The sequence below is a fragment of the Varanus komodoensis genome, unplaced genomic scaffold (genome assembly GCF_004798865.1).
Source record: "Varanus komodoensis strain SLA01 unplaced genomic scaffold, ASM479886v1 scaffold6_4, whole genome shotgun sequence".
NCBI lineage: Eukaryota > Metazoa > Chordata > Lepidosauria > Squamata > Varanidae > Varanus > Varanus komodoensis.
The window spans coordinates 11498686-11517415 of NW_025336347.1; the positions used below are offsets into that span (position 1 = coordinate 11498686).

General features: G+C 42.8%; 1 protein-coding gene across 4 annotated transcripts in view; it reads right to left on the minus strand.

The window, feature by feature from the left end:
• Window positions 1–15126: 15126 nt before the first annotated feature.
• Window positions 15127–18730, minus strand: part of LOC123034620 (monocarboxylate transporter 2-like) — a 37633-nt gene continuing 34029 nt past the window's right edge. For all 4 annotated transcript variants that reach the window (XM_044452127.1, XM_044452125.1, XM_044452124.1 and 1 more), the window contains one exon: window positions 15127–17028. In XM_044452127.1, coding sequence (XP_044308062.1) covers window positions 16724–17028 — 305 coding nt within the window. In that variant the 3' untranslated portion in view covers window positions 15127–16723. The remainder of the gene's footprint in view (window positions 17029–18730) is intronic.

Genomic DNA, 18730 nt, shown 5'->3' on the forward strand with positions numbered 1-18730 from the left:
CGGTGATGCCTCAGTGCTCAAGGAATTAGTTTCTCAATCTCCCTAAAAATGCACGGAGGCATCAGGATGGTCAGTCACAGGATTATCTCCTGGAGGTGTGTGGCCATTTTGATTCTCCTGTCTCAGTCTTCAAGCTTGTTATAATAATATTTACCCTGTGGAAATCAGGGCAGAAATCTAGCTGGGATAGTAGAATTGAGCCCTGAATGTCAGGCCAATATTTCAATGTCCAAAGCAAGATAGGAGAGAAATGCACATGGTGGGCATGTCATGAGTGGAGCTGGCTGGAGCCAGGGGTCAGTCTAGATGGCCCAGGAGACCCCTTCTGGGTCGCTCTGTTTCTGTGTTTCTAAATAGAGATGTGCACTCTTGAACTTCTCCACCCTACTTGTGGGAAGAGAAATTGTGTGCGGGAGTGGGGAATTGGTTAGCTACATTCCTTCAGTGTGAGGAAAAATTTTCCAACCATCTTTCACAGGTGGGGCTCACCATTGGCAAGGGTGGTAGCATGACTTCATTCTTTTTAGGCAAGCGCTTTTGATTTTGTTCCCCCGGTCATTGCAAACTCTGTTGGCAGCCTGGCCCTCATTTTGCACCCTGTACAATACCCCATAGCTAGTTCTGGGGCATTCTGGGAGGAAAAGTGAACCTGTACAAAAACAACAAGGAAGATAGTTTGCTGAAAATTAGGATAAAATTTGGAGAAACCCCTGCTCCTAACCCTTTTATTTATAGGAGGTACAATAAGAACAGTCTCAGGACCTTTTTGAGGAATGTCTTCTCCAGAATCTTCCAAAGGTTGCATTTCTGGTGGGTTATTGTGAATATATCCAAACTCTAATGCAGTACTGCTCTTTCCCTACATGGCCTGTAGCAGGTGCAAGGGGGCAGTGCTTTGCCCAGCTTTAGGGATAAGGTGGACTTAGCCCTCTGCCAAAATTGGTCTTCCCATTTCCTGAAAGTTTCCCCAACACAGGAAAGAGGCCTCCATTTTCCTGATTCACTCATTTTATAATTTTATATAATTTTATATTAATTTATTAATATAATTTTTTATATAAGGACATTAATTAATAGAAAATATTACTTTTATATATAAGGGCATTTTATAATTCAACTGAAGTGTTTGCTGGCGGTGTTTTCTAATCACTGGGAGGTGACTGTATGCGTGGTGTCTCTCAATGGCACATCTTTATTGCTCTGGAGTCGCCCAGGCCCCTGCGCTTTCTGAACTGAAAAATGCCCTGAGGATGGAACTTCTCATGATATCTTCCCCTGGGCTTTAACTGACATGCAGACAGCCAAGAGGGCTGCCAGAGCGATAAATGCACTAAGAAAGGCAGGCGCTCTCAGGGCTACCTCATACAGGAAGCCAGAACTCAACCCATGAACATTTCTCCAAACTTCTCCTTTTAATATCATTGTGAAAGCCATTTACTTTCTGTCAAATTAAATGAGAACGCTCAGAAGCTGGGATAAAATTTCAGCACAGGGTTCGTCAGAACCAAGTGGAAACCTCTCTCTTTCCCCTCCCCCTGGACAGAGAACAGCTTTCATGTCCTGGTCTCAAGCAAAGGCAAGGCAGGCCAGGGTTTCAGCACCGTGGATAGCGCCACACACCTCTTGCACTGGCAAAGACAGACCGGGGGCTGAGAGGGCCTCAGTCCAAGCTGCCCTTCCTAGCTTCGTCTCCATCCTATTTCTAAAGCATGCCTTCTTGGAGTGGCTTGGCTTTTGGCTTAGCTGCCGGGCAGGTGTTATGCAGCAGGAGGGGGTGCCATTCAGAAGCTGAGCACCTGCATCCAGTCTCAACCCTGGCCTCTCCAGGTAAGGCAGGAGAAAGCTTGAAAGGAGACACTGCTGCCAGCCAGTGTCGGCAATACTGGGCTAGATGCAACAAGAGTCTGGCTCAGTACAAAGCAGCTTCTGGTGTTCCTAAGGAGGTACTTGGCTCTTCAGTGGAAGTGGGTCCAAAGCTTCACAGCCTGCTCCCCCCCCCCCATACAGGTGTATAGCAACCACCAACCTGTCCACTCATCTTCCTCCATCACTGAGCCCTGGCTACTGCTCAGAGTGAGTGCTGTGACCATGAAGTGGGTTGGGAGATGTCTAGAGTGCAGGTGGAGGAAATCACAGGATGAATCTGACCGAACACACTTACGTGCTCATTATTGAGCCTTTGCTGTGGCGGTGAGGGCGGCGAAGAAGAAATTCTTCTCCACTTTCATTGCCTCCTCACAGTGTCGTCCAGCAGAGCTTTTTCAGGTGGTACAAGGGCTGGTTCACCCAGGCCCTAAGAAAGATCCTGTACCACCACCGATGGCCCTCTGTGACAACTTTGCCCAGCACTTCAAGGAGAAAATCGCTCAGATTCATCACGAGCTGGACTCTACAAGAGATTCAGATCCTTTAGGGGAGACACCAATGACCCCGTCTGGTCAGGTATTGATGGATGAATTTCAGTTAATGTGGCCCGATGATGTGGACAAGGTGCTAGGACAAGTACGTCCTACCACCTGCTTACTCGACCCTTGCCCTTTGTGGCTGCTGACCAAAGCCAAACACGGGATTGGTTCCTGGATCCTGGAGGTTATTAACGCCTCTCTGAGGGACGGCCCGGTGCCCACTCCTTTAAAGGTAGGAGGCGGTAATCAGGCCTGTCCTAAAGAAGGTGTCTCTGGATGCAGAGATGGCTGCCAATTATAGACCGGTGGCCAACATCCTGTTTTTGGGCAAGGTGTTGGAATGGGTGGTGGCGGGACAACTCCAAGCACTCTTGGATGAAACTGATTATCTGGACCCATTTCAGTCTGGCTTCAGACCCGGGTATGGTACTGAATCTGCCTTGGTCGCCCCGTATGATGACCTGTGCAGGGAGAAGGACAGGGGGAATGCGTCCCTGTTGGTTCTTCTGGACCTCTCAGCGGCTTTCGATACCATCGACCATGGTATCCTCCTGGATAGGCTGATGGGACTGGGAGTAGGAGGCACTGCTTGGCAGTGGTTCCACTCCTACCTTGACGGCCGATTCCAGGAGGTGGTGCTGGGGGACTTTGGCTCTGCACCATAGCAATTTTGTCCCCCTTGCTAAGAGTGTTTGTTATGACCATCATATTCTCTTGACAAAATTCTACCAGCCTGTGCCCTGCTTCATTTTGTACTCCAAGGCCAAACTTGCCTGTTATTCCAGTTATCCTTTGGCTTCCTACTTTAGCATTCCAATCCCCCATGATGATAAGGACATCATTTTGGGGTGTTAATTCTAGAAGGTGTTATAGGCCTTCATAGAACTGATCAACTTCAGCCTCTTCAGCACCAGTGTTGGGGCATAGACTTGGACTATTGTGATGTTGAATGGTTTGCCTTGGATTCGAACTGAGATCATTCTGTCATTTTAGAGATTGTATCCCAGTACTGCTTTTCCTACTCTTTTATTGACTATGAAGGCCACTCCATTTCTTCTGAGGGATTTTTGCCTGCAGTAGTATACCTGATGGTCATCTGAATTAAATTCACCCATTCCTGTCCATTTAGTTCACTGATTCCTAAGATGTCGATGTTCATTCTTGCCATCTCTTGTTTGACCACATCCAACTTGCCTTGATTCATGGATCTTACATTCCAGGTTCCTATGGAATATAGATCTTTGCAGCATCAGACTTTCCTTTCACCACCAGATACATCTGCAACTGAGTGTCCTTTCGGCTTTGACCCAGTCGCTTCATTCTTTCTGGCACTACTAGTACTAGCCCTCTGCTCTTCCCCGGTAGCATATTGGACACCTTCCGACCTGAGGAGCTCATCTTCCGGCGTCATATCTTTTTGCCTTTTGGTACTGTCCATGGGGTTTTCATGGCAAAGATAGTGGAGTAGGTTGCCATTTCCCTCTCCAGTGGATCACGTTTTGTCAGAGCTCTCTGCTATGACCTGTCCGTCTTGTGTGGCCCTGCATGGCATGGCTCATAGCTTCATTGAGCTATGCAAGCCCCTTTGCCATGACAAGGCAGTGATCCATGAAGGAGAGCAGCTGCATTAATGACATCCAATAGGACTGCACAGCAAAAAGTCTATTTAAAAGTTACATATTTATTCCCACACCTATAAATCACCTCTAACTAGGTTTATGATAGTCACACCATTCAGAAGCAATAATTGATATGATTATCATTCTAGAAGCTTTAACTACATTGGAAAGAACTGGCAAATTAAGTAAATTAGATGTTAAAAGCCAAAGGTCATGCTAGGTATAGGAGAAAGATTTCCTATACCAAGAAGGGTACCAAATGCAGTGCAAGATTGAACTCTAGTGGTTGTACTGAAACATTACACAAAGTTTTGGGCATCTTCACAAAACTAAATACGCTTTTGAAAAATCAGCTCCAGCTGTATAGGAAGAAATCAAGCCACCATCAATCTACTGATAAATTATTCTCAAGTGGCTGGGACTAGAAATACAGGTATGAAATCTGGTGAAGGGTGTCTGCAATATACAAGCAACAGAAAGGAAGAGATTCCCAAACCTAGCCAATTTCTTTTCAAGCAGAAATCAAATGTACCCACTCAGAAATCCTAGGCTCTATTTGATTCAGACTCCATTGAGTTATCCTATTATTTTCACGCACTCAAAGATAATTCTTCCCCTCCCTCCCCCCATGCATACAGATTAGATTAAAAGTTTATTTGTTCACTTCTTCCTCCATCAATATACAAATACACAATATAGGCCAATACACACATTTCAAGTAGCACAAGCACCTATTACAGCTCTGGATCCTCCTTTCCCTGCCCTCCTCCTTTCAAGCAGATGGACTGTGTTGCCAGTAGCAGCAGAGCTGATCGCCGAGAGAATAAGACAAGTACATCAGGACTAAGCCTACGCCCCTAATCCTCCATGGGTCTGCTGAATACTTTGGGAGCTGCTTCCAGGAAGGTGTGCCCCAGACTGAGCTGTAAGTCTAGCATCTGCTTTCTGATCTTCCTCTACTTCACCAGGTTGCTGGCGCAGAAAGAAGTGGCTGCAGTAATCATTTCAAGCAACCAAGGTTCAATCTGGATGCCAGGAAGCCCTTCCTGACAGTCAGGATCCCTGGGGTATGGAATGGGCTTCCACGGGAGGTGGTTGAGGCCCCATCGGTGAGGGTGTTCAAGGCTAGGCTGAACATGGCTAGAGCCGCGGGTCAGACTAGATGGTCCGGGAGATCCCTTCTGACTTGCTCTGTTTCTATGTTTCTGTTTCTTTGGTATTCTACCAGGGTGGAGGACAAAGCAATGGTTCTAGGTTCCTTCACATCTCACCTTTGCCTAGTAGTGATACAATTGTGTGAATAGGAATTTGTCTGACTACAAGTGCCAGACATTTAAGCTTCAGCCTTATTCCTAGGTATAACTAGGCATACTATATTCCTTGGTATAAAATACTCTTTATGCAATAAATGGATTGATGAATTGATTGATCTTGCTGCTGATTCTTTTTAAACTTTTGCTATTTGGAGGTTTCATTATATTTTAGTTATTGATTGTTTTTGCATTTCATGGTACTTTAGAATTGATTGTCCAGTTTGTTGTATCTTAAATCTGTTGTGAGCTGCCTTGAATATGCTGGTTAGAAGGCACAGCATACATTTTTAAATGATAACTAAAATTCAAGAATATCAGAGACTTAGGAAGTCCAAATCCTCCTAGCAAAGTCTCTGAAATTTCACCAAGGGTGCAGTTCTGTTGCTCCAGAAGCAAGTACTTGTAAGCCTCAGAAATTGAAGGCTTACGTGCATCCAAAGCAATTCTCCATGCACAGCTGTGTCAACCTCCATTGCCGCTGCACCTCACACCCTACAGTTTATCGAGCCAGACATTTCCAGCCCTCTAGATATCACCGTGGGGAGCATGAGAGAAGGTGCTTGGGGTTCTGATTAAAATTAGTTTAGCTGTGAGGCCCCATCCTTCCCCCTCCAAGGCCCAGCTAGGACCCCGAGGGCTTTCTGTGCCAATGCGAGGGGCTGGAAGGATCCAACAGGGCCTTGGGCATTGAAGCTCTAAAGGATCCTATGACCTCCCAGGTGAGGGGGGGGGGTCATAAGATTGCATCCCAGAGCACTTTAAGGATTGGTGAGACTTTGGACTGCTGAACTGGAACAAGGCTATCTTTAGTGTTACAAATATGCCAGAGCTATGAACATCCTCAGCATGGTCGCCTCTCATAGGTTTTTGCAGAAAAAGTTGAATTTTAAAAGTGTCCCTCCCTATTAGGATAAGCCCATCTAACCAGTGCAGCTGGGTATGGGGGGGGGTACTGGGTGTGCACATTAGAATTAATTTATCAGTCCCAAGTCATTAAGTGAAAATGTATCATCTTTATTAGGTTCTTGGGCGAATTGCAAAGACTCGTTCATCATAAGTGTATCAACTTGCTAGTTCCATTGTCAGATAGAATAATGACAGACATTACAGAGAACACAACCTGTCAAGAAGCAATATATTCGCTCATAAGTCAGACTGCATCAATATACACATCCTACTTTTAGTGGGATGGAGAAAGTGCTAAGGGAGTGACAGAAATTATCTTTCTAGCAAAGAGAGAGAAAGAAAAATATGTGCCGAGGATCCACACATAACATCTGGCAAAAGGCATGGCTCCATCATACAAAGAAGAAAAAAGAACAGAGAAAGGAAAAGAAAAACACTGAGCTGCTGAATGAAAAATAAACTAGATCTCTTAAAGGGAAGGGTCACAAATGTAAATGACTTAGCCTTCAGTCATGCAAAGCTTAATTTTTGAGATGAGCTGCACCCAGATTTAAGCTTGATCAACAGGCTTGGAGCAGTGGACTTTCTCTCCATCTGCATCCCACACCAGCCCCTTCAGCCCCCAGAAGAAGTTACACCAAAAGGAGACCCTGTGAATGGGCTGTGCTGTGGGCTGTGCAGGAGACAGTGATCCTCCAGAACCAGGCTGACGGATCTTCTGCAAGTTGGAGCTCTCTCCTTCTTGTGAAAGGCAGATCCTGGATCTGACCCATAGCATTTAGTTTCCATGTGAGTAAGGTCAGCTATGACTGAATGGCAGCACTGACAAGCAAACTTTTTTAGAGTTGGATTTTCATTGTAGAGCTTTCCAGTTTCAAAGTTCCCCCTGCTATTGGAAACACTTATTGAGGTTGATCAGGCATATCAATCCATTATCCAAATATGGTACATTTTGTCTAATGAAGGAATGGGATAAAACATTGGAATGTTCTGTTCAGTCCAAGCAATGGACTGTTGCCTTAGTGTCTATATCTGTCATTTCAGTGAAGCTCAGCCTAAGTCACCTTCAGCAAAACCTTTTGTTCACATATATTGAATGGCACATCTTATTAAAAAGGGTTTCTCTAACTACTGAAGGTGCAATACTGTTAATGTTTCTTTTAATCAAATATTTTGGCAATGTCCAGTAGTCACTTCATTTGGGGTGATAATAATATGGATAAAATTTGTATTGGAATACTCTTTAATATTTTCTGGCATACATGGCATACATGTTCTCCTAAATGATCTACCTGGCTTTTGGTAAAAGCACAATCAATGGATTTTCCATACTGTTTTGGCAGCTAAAAGAATGGAATAATAAAAATTTACCTCTTATAATGAAGAGAGACTTATGACTTCTTCTCTTCTCTTCAGATTTTGTCTTTTTTGGGTATAATTCATGATAAAAACAAGCATGAGTGACCTAGGCCATGTAATTCTTCCTCCGCCAAACTTGAGACACTAGAACTGGCTTCAATATTCAAAGTAACACAAATGGGGATCCCTGAGAAATCTTGAGCATTGTCTATACTGGCCATTTAGTGGGCCTACACAGAGTTTTAATGTCAGGATTAATCAGCTCTTCGAGATTTGGGTAATGCGTTTGATCTTAAATTTGAGCAAATGCAAATTCAATAATGGTTATTAAGTAATTACTTAATGATAGCTTCTATGTAACTATGTACTGGTCATATGTAACAACATTTGACAGGACATTCACCATTTCCCTGCATCCCTAAATTTCAATAAACTGTAATTTGTAGTGAAATAAGCTCAACAGAGGTATTATGAATGGTCTCGTTTGCAAAATGAAATTGAACTCTTGTCCTCCGATTTTTGGAATTACCTGTATGTCCATAGAGGACAGGGTGCCAGCCAGTTCAGAATGTGGGGGTAACAAGCTTGGAATCCTGGGAGGTAGGGCTAGCTGTGTGGCATCCCTTGAGGCCCCAAATCCCTACCAAAACAGAATGTCCTTCCAGGCATGTGCAGACGATGTTCAGCAGAGCAGGTGCCAAAGCAAGCTCCTTTGCAGGGTCATGTGCAGAAATTCTTCCAAGCTAGGAGCTTACTTTTTATTTAAGCGGTATTTTAAAAATTACTTATTTAAGTGGTATTTTAAAAATTAATAATTTTAATGGTTCTGCAGTCACTTTTGCTTTGTTTTGTTTTGAATTAATCTGATTTATTTAATGTTTATTTATTGTTTTACATCTAATGGCAGAAAGTGAAGAGGAACTAAGGAACCTCTTGATGCGAGTGAAAGAGGAGAGCACAAAAGTTGGTTTGAAACTCAACATTAAGAAAACTAAGATCATGGCATCCGGTTCTCTCACTTCCTGCCAAATAGATGGGGAAGAAATGGAAGTAGTGACAGATTTTATTTTCCTGGGCTCCAAGATCACTGCAGATGGGGACTGCAGTGATCACTGCAACCTAGAAATTAAAAGACGCTTGCTCCTGGGGAGGAAAGCTATGGCAAATCTAGACAGCATACTAAAAAGCAGAGACATCACCCTGCCAACAAAAGTGCGTATAGTCAAGGCTATGGTTTTCCCAGTTGCAATGTATGGCTGTGAAAGCTGGAACATAAGGAAGGCTGAGCGCCAAAGGATTGAGGCCTTTGAATTGTGGTGCTGGAGGAGACGCCTGCGAGTCCTTTGGACCGCAAGGCGATCAAACCAGTCAGTCCTAGAGGAGATCAACCCTGACTGCTCTTTAGAAGGCCAGATCCTGAAGATGAAACTCAAATACTTTGGCCACCTAATGAGAAGGCAGGACTCCCTGGAGAAGAGCCTAATGCTGGGAACAATAGATGGCAAAAGAGGAAGGGGACGGCAGAGGATGAGGTGGCTGGATGGAGTCACGGAAGCAGTCGGCGTGAGCTTGGGTGGACTCCGGGGAATGGTGGAGGACAGGAAGGCCTGGAGGAATGTTGTCCATGGGGTCGCGATGGGTCAGACACGACATGGCGACTAACAACAACAACATTGTTTTACACTGTGCTATTGTTTTAATTATTCTTGGATGTTATTAGATGCTTTTTAAAACTGTTCTTTTAAATTGTTGTAAACCATCCTGAGATATTTACATAAAAGACGGCATACAAAACTTTTAAATAAATAAATAAATAAATATTTTTGCTGAAACCCCCCTTGTCTGTTGTGAGCTGACCAGGTCACTTGAGGAGGCAGCCTTTTTTAAGATCTTTTGCTACTGCGATCACTTTGATTTGTGAACGTGCTTTACAAATCTTTACTCTGCCTTGTTCCCGAGCATAGGGGTTAGGGTGGAGGAGATTAATGTTCAGAGAGCTCTCTATCCTGGTTGATCCTGGGAAGGGCAGTTTCCAGAAGACAGTAAGCTAAGATGCACATGCATGGTGCCATCTGAATGCAAGTACCAGCATTACGTGAGAAATGTACCAACGTTACCCAAGAAAGAGCAATGCCAGGAGACATCTCTCCAGAAAAGACATGAGCCAAGAAGAGTTCAACTACCATATAAAGAGCAAATACGGGTGTTGCATGATTGCCATGCAGTTTCTGTCCCAAGTGCTTTTTTGTCCATTTGTGATTCTCGCTGTCTCTTGAACTTCTTCCAAACTACCCATTTTTTAAATTATTTGCCATGTTCCTTTGCTTCTCTTTCCCACTCTCACTCTAAATATCTCCAGTTTCACAGTGTGTGTTGTATCTATTGTGGGTTGAATTATTATATGACACAGGCATGTTGAGAGCAGACACTGCATATTCCCCAAACAACATGAAAGGATTTGTCCCAGTGCAACCAGAGCATCTCCTGCCTAATGATTAAATGGGGAGACAGGAAAAATCTGTGTCCTTTTCCCATCCACAACAGCAACAATGACTTCTTTTTACAAATGAATGGAATCTCACCTGGTGGACACAGCTATAATTGAAGGGAACCTTAGACTGCATTCTTCCAACTTTGAACTGCAATCTTGCCCACATATCCCTCTAGGTTTGGAATCGACTTGCCGGGCAGTTCAGAGATCTGCAGTTTGACTAGAAGTGTTTTTACATACAGGGTTTCCCCTACAATCCTTGGGATCCAGGTCACAAGATTTGTTTTGCCTTCCAGTGCAGTCGAAGTGCTTTGTTGGGAACGGGCTGGATCTGATCTACCTACATGTCGCTTGTGACTCACCAAAAAAAAAAAAGAAAACATGCGTGAGCACACACCAAACATGATGCATAAAACTTGCATGCGTTTATTGATATGTACAGGTGCACACTTAGAAATAATGCTTCCAATTTAAGTAGAAATGCTGTACTTTTCGTCATTGCGTGGACGACTGTGACCAAGCGTCGTGTCCGGAGTGCTTGCTCAGCCTGCCGTCCCGGTGTCTCTGTTGAGCATCCTCAAGGACCAGCTCTTCCTTCCAATGGCTCTTTATCTTTAAACTGGGCTTGTATGGACGGCCCTCTTCACAGAGAACAGCCCTCTGGCACCTCTCTAAATAGAGGACTGCCCTCATAGGCAGAGGCACATGGCCACCATACTTCTGTGGGTAGAAGAGTGGAAGTGCATTGATTTATGTAGAAGTGTCCACTGGGAGGGCCACGTGGCAGATGCTCCCCCTGGATAAGTCATAAGTTCCAGCTTTCCTCTTCAAAGGGCTTATTTTTAGCCCTTACAAGAGGTAAGACACATGGCAAAATGTGCCCAATGATTCTGGGAGAAAGCAGCCTGCTCTTTCATTGGTTTCCAGCCAGTGAATGAAATCACAAGGGATGACTGATATGCCCATTGTCTGGGGAAAGACCTTGATCGTTCATTGTCACGCCATTTTTCTTTTTGTCTTTTTGTGATTGCTGTCACATAGGAAACAATCCAGGAAGCCAGAATAGTAATGCAGCCCAGACACCAAAGGTAGCAAAACAGAGAGAGGGAGAGGGAGAGAGAGCTTTGTGATCTAATTTGGTCTTGTTTCATACCAAATATAATGTGTTCCCCACACATGCTTGTAAACATTTTTAAAGCCCTCCCAATGTAAAGTCCATCATTTTTATATCAGTATTGCAGGAGGTACAACTGTGGCTAAGAAGGTAAAGTAACCGTGCTTATTCCCACTCTTTTTATTGGGTGTCTGCAGTGTAGTTTAATGCAATCAGCCAGTGTCCAGGGATGCTAGTATTTTTAGGGAAATGCAGTACACTGCAGACTGTAACAGCAGTGCAGTTAATTCAGGGCTAGAGGAAAAGAACCCGGAAAAACTGAAGAGTTCAGGAACAGGTGGAAAAACATCCTCTGGACTGATGTATAGGCACTCCATAAGAAACAATTGAGGGATAGACCCGCCACCCAGTTTCGTAAAAGTCTCATTTGCCCGAGTCGGTAGACCAGATCCTGAGGCCTCACCATTGCTCAGTAAGCAGATCCACCAAAAATGCTAGAGCTGTTATCTGACACTAGATATGTATGTATCTATATTGTGCCCACTCCATATAGGTTCCTGCAGAAGCCTGTGGAAGGGTGCCTTGGCCAGGTGGTTACTTGATCGCCTGATTTTTGTCCAGAAACAGCCAGAATGCATGCAGTTGTAAGAGGACACCCATTCTTAAAAAAAAAAAAAAAAAGAATAGTGCTTTTTATTTCAGTAGTAAACCTTGTTTCTTAAACCCTGACATAACATGTGAAATTCAATGTTCATGTGCAGAGGAGAGGAGAGGAGTGGAGAGGATGCATATAGAATGCCTCAGAAACCAGGTGCCCATTGTTAAAGCCTCAAGTTTTTCCACTATAAAATGCGTATCCTAATTATAAAGGGTTGTTGTTGTTAGTCGTGAAGTTATGTCCAACCCATCGCGGCCCCATGGACAACATTCCTCCAGGCCTTCCTGTCCTCCACCATCCCCCGGAGTCCACTTAAGCTCACGCCGACTGCTTCCGTGACTCCATCCAGCCACCTCATCCTCTGCCGCCCCCTTCTTCTTTTGCCATCTATTGTTCCCAGCATTAGGCTCTTCTCCAGGGAGTCCTTCCCTCTCATTAGGTGGCCAAGGTATTTGAGTTTCATCTTCAGTGTCTGGCCTTCTAAAGAGCAGTCAGGGTTGATCTCCTCTAGGACTGACTGGTTTGATCGCCTTGCAGGAGATGACTACAGATTCAAGACCCATCAGTAATTCTCCAGGACTGAAGGCTCACAAAGATTATACTATTGTGCAGGTTGCACAAACATGCCAGGATCTTTACTAAGGTGCCCAACAGTCCATAAGGTTGCTGAGCCTGGTCTTCTCCTGTGACTTTTGACAGCTGATCTGCACAAATCAGCAGAAGCTTTTCAGTTTGGAGATAAAGATGGTTATTGATGAAACTCAGCTTCTGTTAAAGGTACAGGAGCAGGGACTGATAGAAAAGTTGGCAGCCCCTTTTATTGTCCTGTCAAATCATACAAAGAATATACTCGCTCATGGTTTTCCTTTCATTTTCTATCCGAAGCTGGCAATTTTTTTACGCTTAGCCCCTGAATGCTGTGGCCCTTTTTAATACTGTTACTATAGATGTTTTAATAGGTTTTTAATGTGTTTTATTATGTTTAATGTTTCGTAAGCCACCTAGGAAGGCCTCAGCACATACAGGCAGCCTATAAATATGTGTGTTAATAAATAATCAGCTGCCTTTCAGAACACAATAGTTATGCCCCAACTGCAAAGACTGACTGATCCTTTAGGGTTGGTGGCCATGGGCAAAATGTTGGGAGACCCCATCCTGACAACTACAACAACAAAACTTCAAGCAATTGCAGTTTAAGGGTCCTGTTGAGAAATCTGCCAAATGTCATCATTTCAGCCCCAAGAAAAGACAGCCCTCTTTTCTGAGGCTCTAAAGAGTCATCTGGGCACCAAGGGGCTTGAGGGGGATGATGCTTTCCAGGCGTTTTGCGGATTCATATTTTGCTATTCTTTGCTATTGTCTGGTTTTTTTTTTTTGTTGCTTAAAATACAATAAAAGTATAAAATCAGAAAAAATAAAAGTTTTATCAGTTTTTATGGAATGTTGTAAACTGGCTAGAGGACTTTGAGGGATGGCATAGAAATGAAACTAATAACAATAATTATAATAATTAATAAAAGTGACTCTTGCATACTGATGGACTTTGAAGCACTGAGTATCTGGAGACCTTTTTTAACCAAAAAAAAGGGGGGGTACTGTATTTGATTTAAGAGAACTAATGGATTTTGTGATTATTCATGTGTAGGTGATGCTTCGCTTTAGAACAAAACCTGCCCCCTTTTCTCAGGATCCCTGAAGGGATGCATGTGGAAAATGTTCAGAGAGAATGCATCTTGAGGCTCCTGGACTTTGAGGTCACGTGGCGCTTTCATCTTGGCGTAATGTTTTTCAAAGGATTTTTCCATTAGCATTTCTCAGAAAAGGAAGACAAAAAATGGATTTTCTTTAAAATGTGGATGTCTGCATGCTCAGGTAGCTTTTTCAGATAATGCAGTACCTGTCAGTTTTGGCATGTATGTATACCAAGTCTCTACAAATTGCAAGCAAAGTAAATTTGTATGTAATATGGGGTTGGAGTTACAGGATTTTAATCTTCTGCAAGAATCCTGTATTTTCTCTCCCTAATTTCCCTTGAAATACTCACCAATATATTTTGTTTCATTCTCATGGTTTTGTGCCTCACTTAAGGTCTAAGCACACATTTCATGCAAAATTCCCTGTCAGAATCACCACCACTTCCAGCACCTCTTTCTCTGCATACATTCTCTGTAACTACAAACAGTTTAAAGGCATAAGAATGGACCTCCTTTAAAAGAAAAGGAAAAAAAGCCTTGCAGGAAGCCCTCGAAGGGATTACATGACATGATGCAACAAGAACAGACCTCTTTGCAGCCTCTCTGGGTTAGTGCCTTCTGCACATGCACAGGTGACATCTTCCAGTGCATTGCCCCAGTAAGACTTCACGTTTCAGATACAAACAATGTGCACCCCCACACTTGTACAAGTCTGAAAACAAAAATGGATAAAAATCTGCAAATTTCTTGCACTTATTTTTGTAATGTGGTGATGCTTGGGCTGTCAATCCAGAGATCATGGAAGGAAAGAAACGTAAGGGACAGGAGGAAAAAGCCATGGCACGGTGGGGAAAGGAGATAAGATGGCTTCCATCACCAAGTCCCCTGGGACACCGGATGGAGGACAGAGAAGAAAGGAAAGAAGATAACCCACAGTGAGTCCAAATGCCTGTTGGGTGCACCATAGATCAACCTGTGAACAGCAGCCAACCTACCATTTCTTATCCGCAGGGGAAGTTAGCACGTTGCACAACTCTGCCTGTTATGCCAGAGCCTCTCCCCGCAGATCTGCTGTGAATACTGCAATTCAACACCTGATACCCATGAAGTATTAATAAGGGAAGAGAGCATGTCTTCTGTGTAGTATAACATTTATTATATCATTAATTATTTCCTTTCTGGGCATGTGCAGAGGACATTTCTGCCACTAGCTGCTTTGAGATCAGTTGGCAACTCAGGAAGCCTAAAGATCTGGCTTACAGACCTTAAGCCAAGTGAGACGGTACCCAACGTCAAACCAATTATTGTTCCTTCTGGCAAAAATGTGGTAAAACCACAGCTGCTGAATTAATTTCATACTGAAAAATTTCAGTCATAAAAGTCACAGTATAAATAATGCCTTTATTTGTTGTATCCCCAGTTCACAGTTGCTGAGGGTGAATGTCTGATTTTTTAGAGAGAGAAAAGACAGTGGTGGGCAAGAAGGAATCTTCTGCTTCTGGGGGAAGATGTGGCATAAAGCTCAGTCTGCCATTTGTTTCAACCAGAAAAATGAAGATGGAGACTGGTTTGTGGACAGCAATTAGGTTAGAAGTGCATCCTATAGCATATAAGCAAGGGACATCTCTTAAAATAAAGGATTGCCTAAAGCATCTAATAGTTGCCCATGTTTTGGCCTTAGCTGGAATTCATAGGACCCTTTCAAGGCAGACGAAAAGGAAAACCTGCTAACCCTGGTGCAAACAAACAGATCTGTTTTAATTTTAGAAGGGGTACCAGGTACCCCTCCAATAGTACAAGTCAGTGACTGGCACTGGTTCCTAACATTAAGGTCTCCTAGGCTTAGATCAAGAAAACCATTTTGTTAGAAGCAATGGGCTCATTACTGTGTCCAGAAGTCAAAGCGGAAGGTGAGTTAGACAACAAAAAAAAGGGGGGGGGTGGAATGTGTTACTGAAATACCAATGTTAACAAGCAAGAGTAGGCATGCAGCTGGTGAGAACCAGATAACTTCAGGTCCAGGGGGAGGCAGTGTAGAAAAAATGAGGGATGGAGGAGGAGGTATGAATTCATCAACACAGTGATTAGTCATCAAGCCAAATGTTCAGACCAATTAAGTAATGTCTGGCATTTCCACTCTCTGGCCCACAAGTAGGATGATCCTCCCTGAGGGTGGAGCTCACCCCTTTTGGAAGAAAAGGGAAAAGGGCTCTAATCAACTCCTGACAAGGGCAAAATATAACTCCACCAGTCAAAGAGATCACTAATAAATGCTATTTGTCAACAAGTTTATTATTACTCACTCTGTATTGCAAAGTCAGCCTTACTCAATAAAGTTCGGTATTTTAGAAGTCTTTCACTTTAATCTGCTGCTAATGGAAAGGGAAAGGGGGAGAGACCTGCCCATGACAAATACAGAGGATGGATGCTCTCTCGCTTCACATTTTTTCCTGTGTAATGCTTCACCACTAAAAGAGCTGAACAGTTCTGCAGACAGAAAGCTCCAATATGAACAAGCATTCTTGACTAAACAAGGAAATGCATCCATTGTCCAAGGTCCTCTGTATTGAGAGCAGTGGTGCAAAGAACTCACACACTCAGGGATGCAGCATTGGGACTTTCTAATTAGCAGGGATTTTGACATCTCCCAGTCCTCTCAGAATACTCTAAGTTTAGCTGGAATCCCCCATCATGGGGGAAATTAATATCCCCAGCACTGGTTTGGGGTGGTTTGGTCTTGAATGGACCATTAAGATGCACTGGTATTAAGAAAAGAAAACACAAAGCAAAAATCAAAGCTATTTCCCTTGTAGAGATAACACTTCTAGAACTAGTGTGTTAATCCAGATCAACACAGTTCTCCACATTCTGGATTCCTTTTGAAGGCTTGACTATGGCAACTGTCATGATGAATGTCTTCCATTCAGGAGGTGCCACAACACTTCTGATGGAAAGGAAAGGCATTAAGCGTATACTGTTTGGCAGCAGGGTAAGAACAAGCACTTCGGAGTCTGCCATGGACTCATACAGAAATGGACTTACATTCTGGGCATTTGGTAAGGCCAGCAGGTACAATACAAAAGAGACCAACAGAAACCTAACTTTTAGTCACTTGGACAAACATGAAAGAACAATTTGCTTTTCAGATACCTAGTAATATAGACTTAGACACTTGAGCTATCTGCTGTATTCTTTAGTCCTTCCTCCTCACTTTTCAGAGGGACTGTTTCATGACCATCCTGCACCTTTTCTGCATTTGTGGCATCTTCTTGCTCAGTAATCATATGTGTTCTTATGTGTCCATCATCCTGATTTTCCACTTCCTCCTTTTTCTTTGCCTTCTCTTCTTTTGCAAGCATTTGGTAGTTGTAATAATTCATGATGAAGAGGAATGTTCCAGCTAAGACCATCACTGCTCCGCATTTAATGAACATGTATTTGTAGTCCCCAAATGTGTCAATAAGAGTTCCTGTAAAGGGAGAAAGAGAAAAATCTTACTTAGAAACAGTACTATCACTCAACTGAAAAAAACATTAGCAGATTCATCATGAATTTTACTTGATAGGTGAAATTAAGCACACAGTCAATGAAAATCAATCAAATCTCCATCAGTACTAACAACATTGACAACCTTAAGGGACATCTGTAAATTCTAGAGTAATTTCAAGTCTGCATTTTTAGCAAGCATGTTTTTGCTTGTTGCACATGAATTTCATCCTCTACATTAACATGCCAATGATGTGTTCGTTGGTTCCCTATTTTCTTCTCCTTAATACACAGTGCTTTTAATTAACCACCTTGGTGACAATCTGTTGAAAGTGTGGTGATTAATTATTTCAATGTGTAATCGTATGAACTAGGAATTTTGTCACAGGGAAGGTATGCTCCCTAGTATGGTAAAAATACAATTTCATATGCTCTGGCTGAAAAATGTCACTCCTAGGAACAGCCTAGTCCATATTCAGGCCATCATCCAGTAATATTAATGAAACATCAACCAAAGGCTAATTACAGCAATTCTCACTTTCTGCTAATCAGGATGACCTAGAGGTCTGCTAAACACATTCAGAGTTTTAATAAAGAAGGTACTGCAAAATTTAACAGTAGAAGAGTCTTGCCACAACCCCATTTCAGAATAAGAGAAAGTCATAAAACACACCTGGAAAAAATTATTTTGTTCATTAAAGCAAAACCTAGCAGTAGGTTATTAAATACCAGAGTCAATCCATTTCCTGCTTATTAAAATGGGTGAAAGCAAACTGCAGAACTCATATTGCAAACCATTAGACAACACTTTCTTGGCTTCATTACCAGTCTTCAACAATTAGTGTAATCTGTTTCATAAAATTGTATTTTAGTTGGAAAAATGGTGGGTGTGTGTGTGTGTGTGTTTTATCTGGAATAAAATGAAATCTCACCAAAGAAGATACTACACAAGTGCTCATCCCACACAAAGGTAAAAAAGAAGTGAATTGCTTTTCAGAGTAGGAGAACTAAGTAACAACATTGGCCTGCATTTTAATAAATCTTTTTCAATTCAATATGGAGGCTTTAGTCTCACTAAAGTCAACAAGTATAATTTAGATTCAATCTGGTGCAGCCATTTTGTGATTTGTAGATCTAAGCCACACAACCTAACCCTACTCTGAGGCACAAGAGTAAAATGCTGATCCCACACATTATAGAACTGAACATGCCATGCTTGGTCATTAAATTTCCTTGATGCAACGATCTTTTTGCTCTTCTACTGAGAGAACATAGGAAGGGGAATAGAAACATCTTGTTATCCAATATATGTGTGAGGATTTAAATCCAGCTTAATCAACATGAACCAAAGAAGATCCACCAAAATGCTTTCCTGTAAACAGACGGAGAGATAAATGAGACCTGCCACTACCATGTTACGTTGGTGGAAATGACCTCCAGCACAACAGCAATGCCATCATTTTATAATGATCAGGAATACAACAGTGTGGATTATCTTGGCCTTGCTCTCCAGGGAAACGTCCTTGATTAACTTTTCTAGTTCCTTCACTGCTGCCCTTCGCAGTCTCAGTCTTCATTTCTTGGCTCCAGTCTCCTTTTGAATTCATGACTAGCCAAGATGTGTAAAACCTTTCAGAATTTCAATTTCTTCATTGTTGAGAGTAAAGTTGAGTGATCTTCTGTGC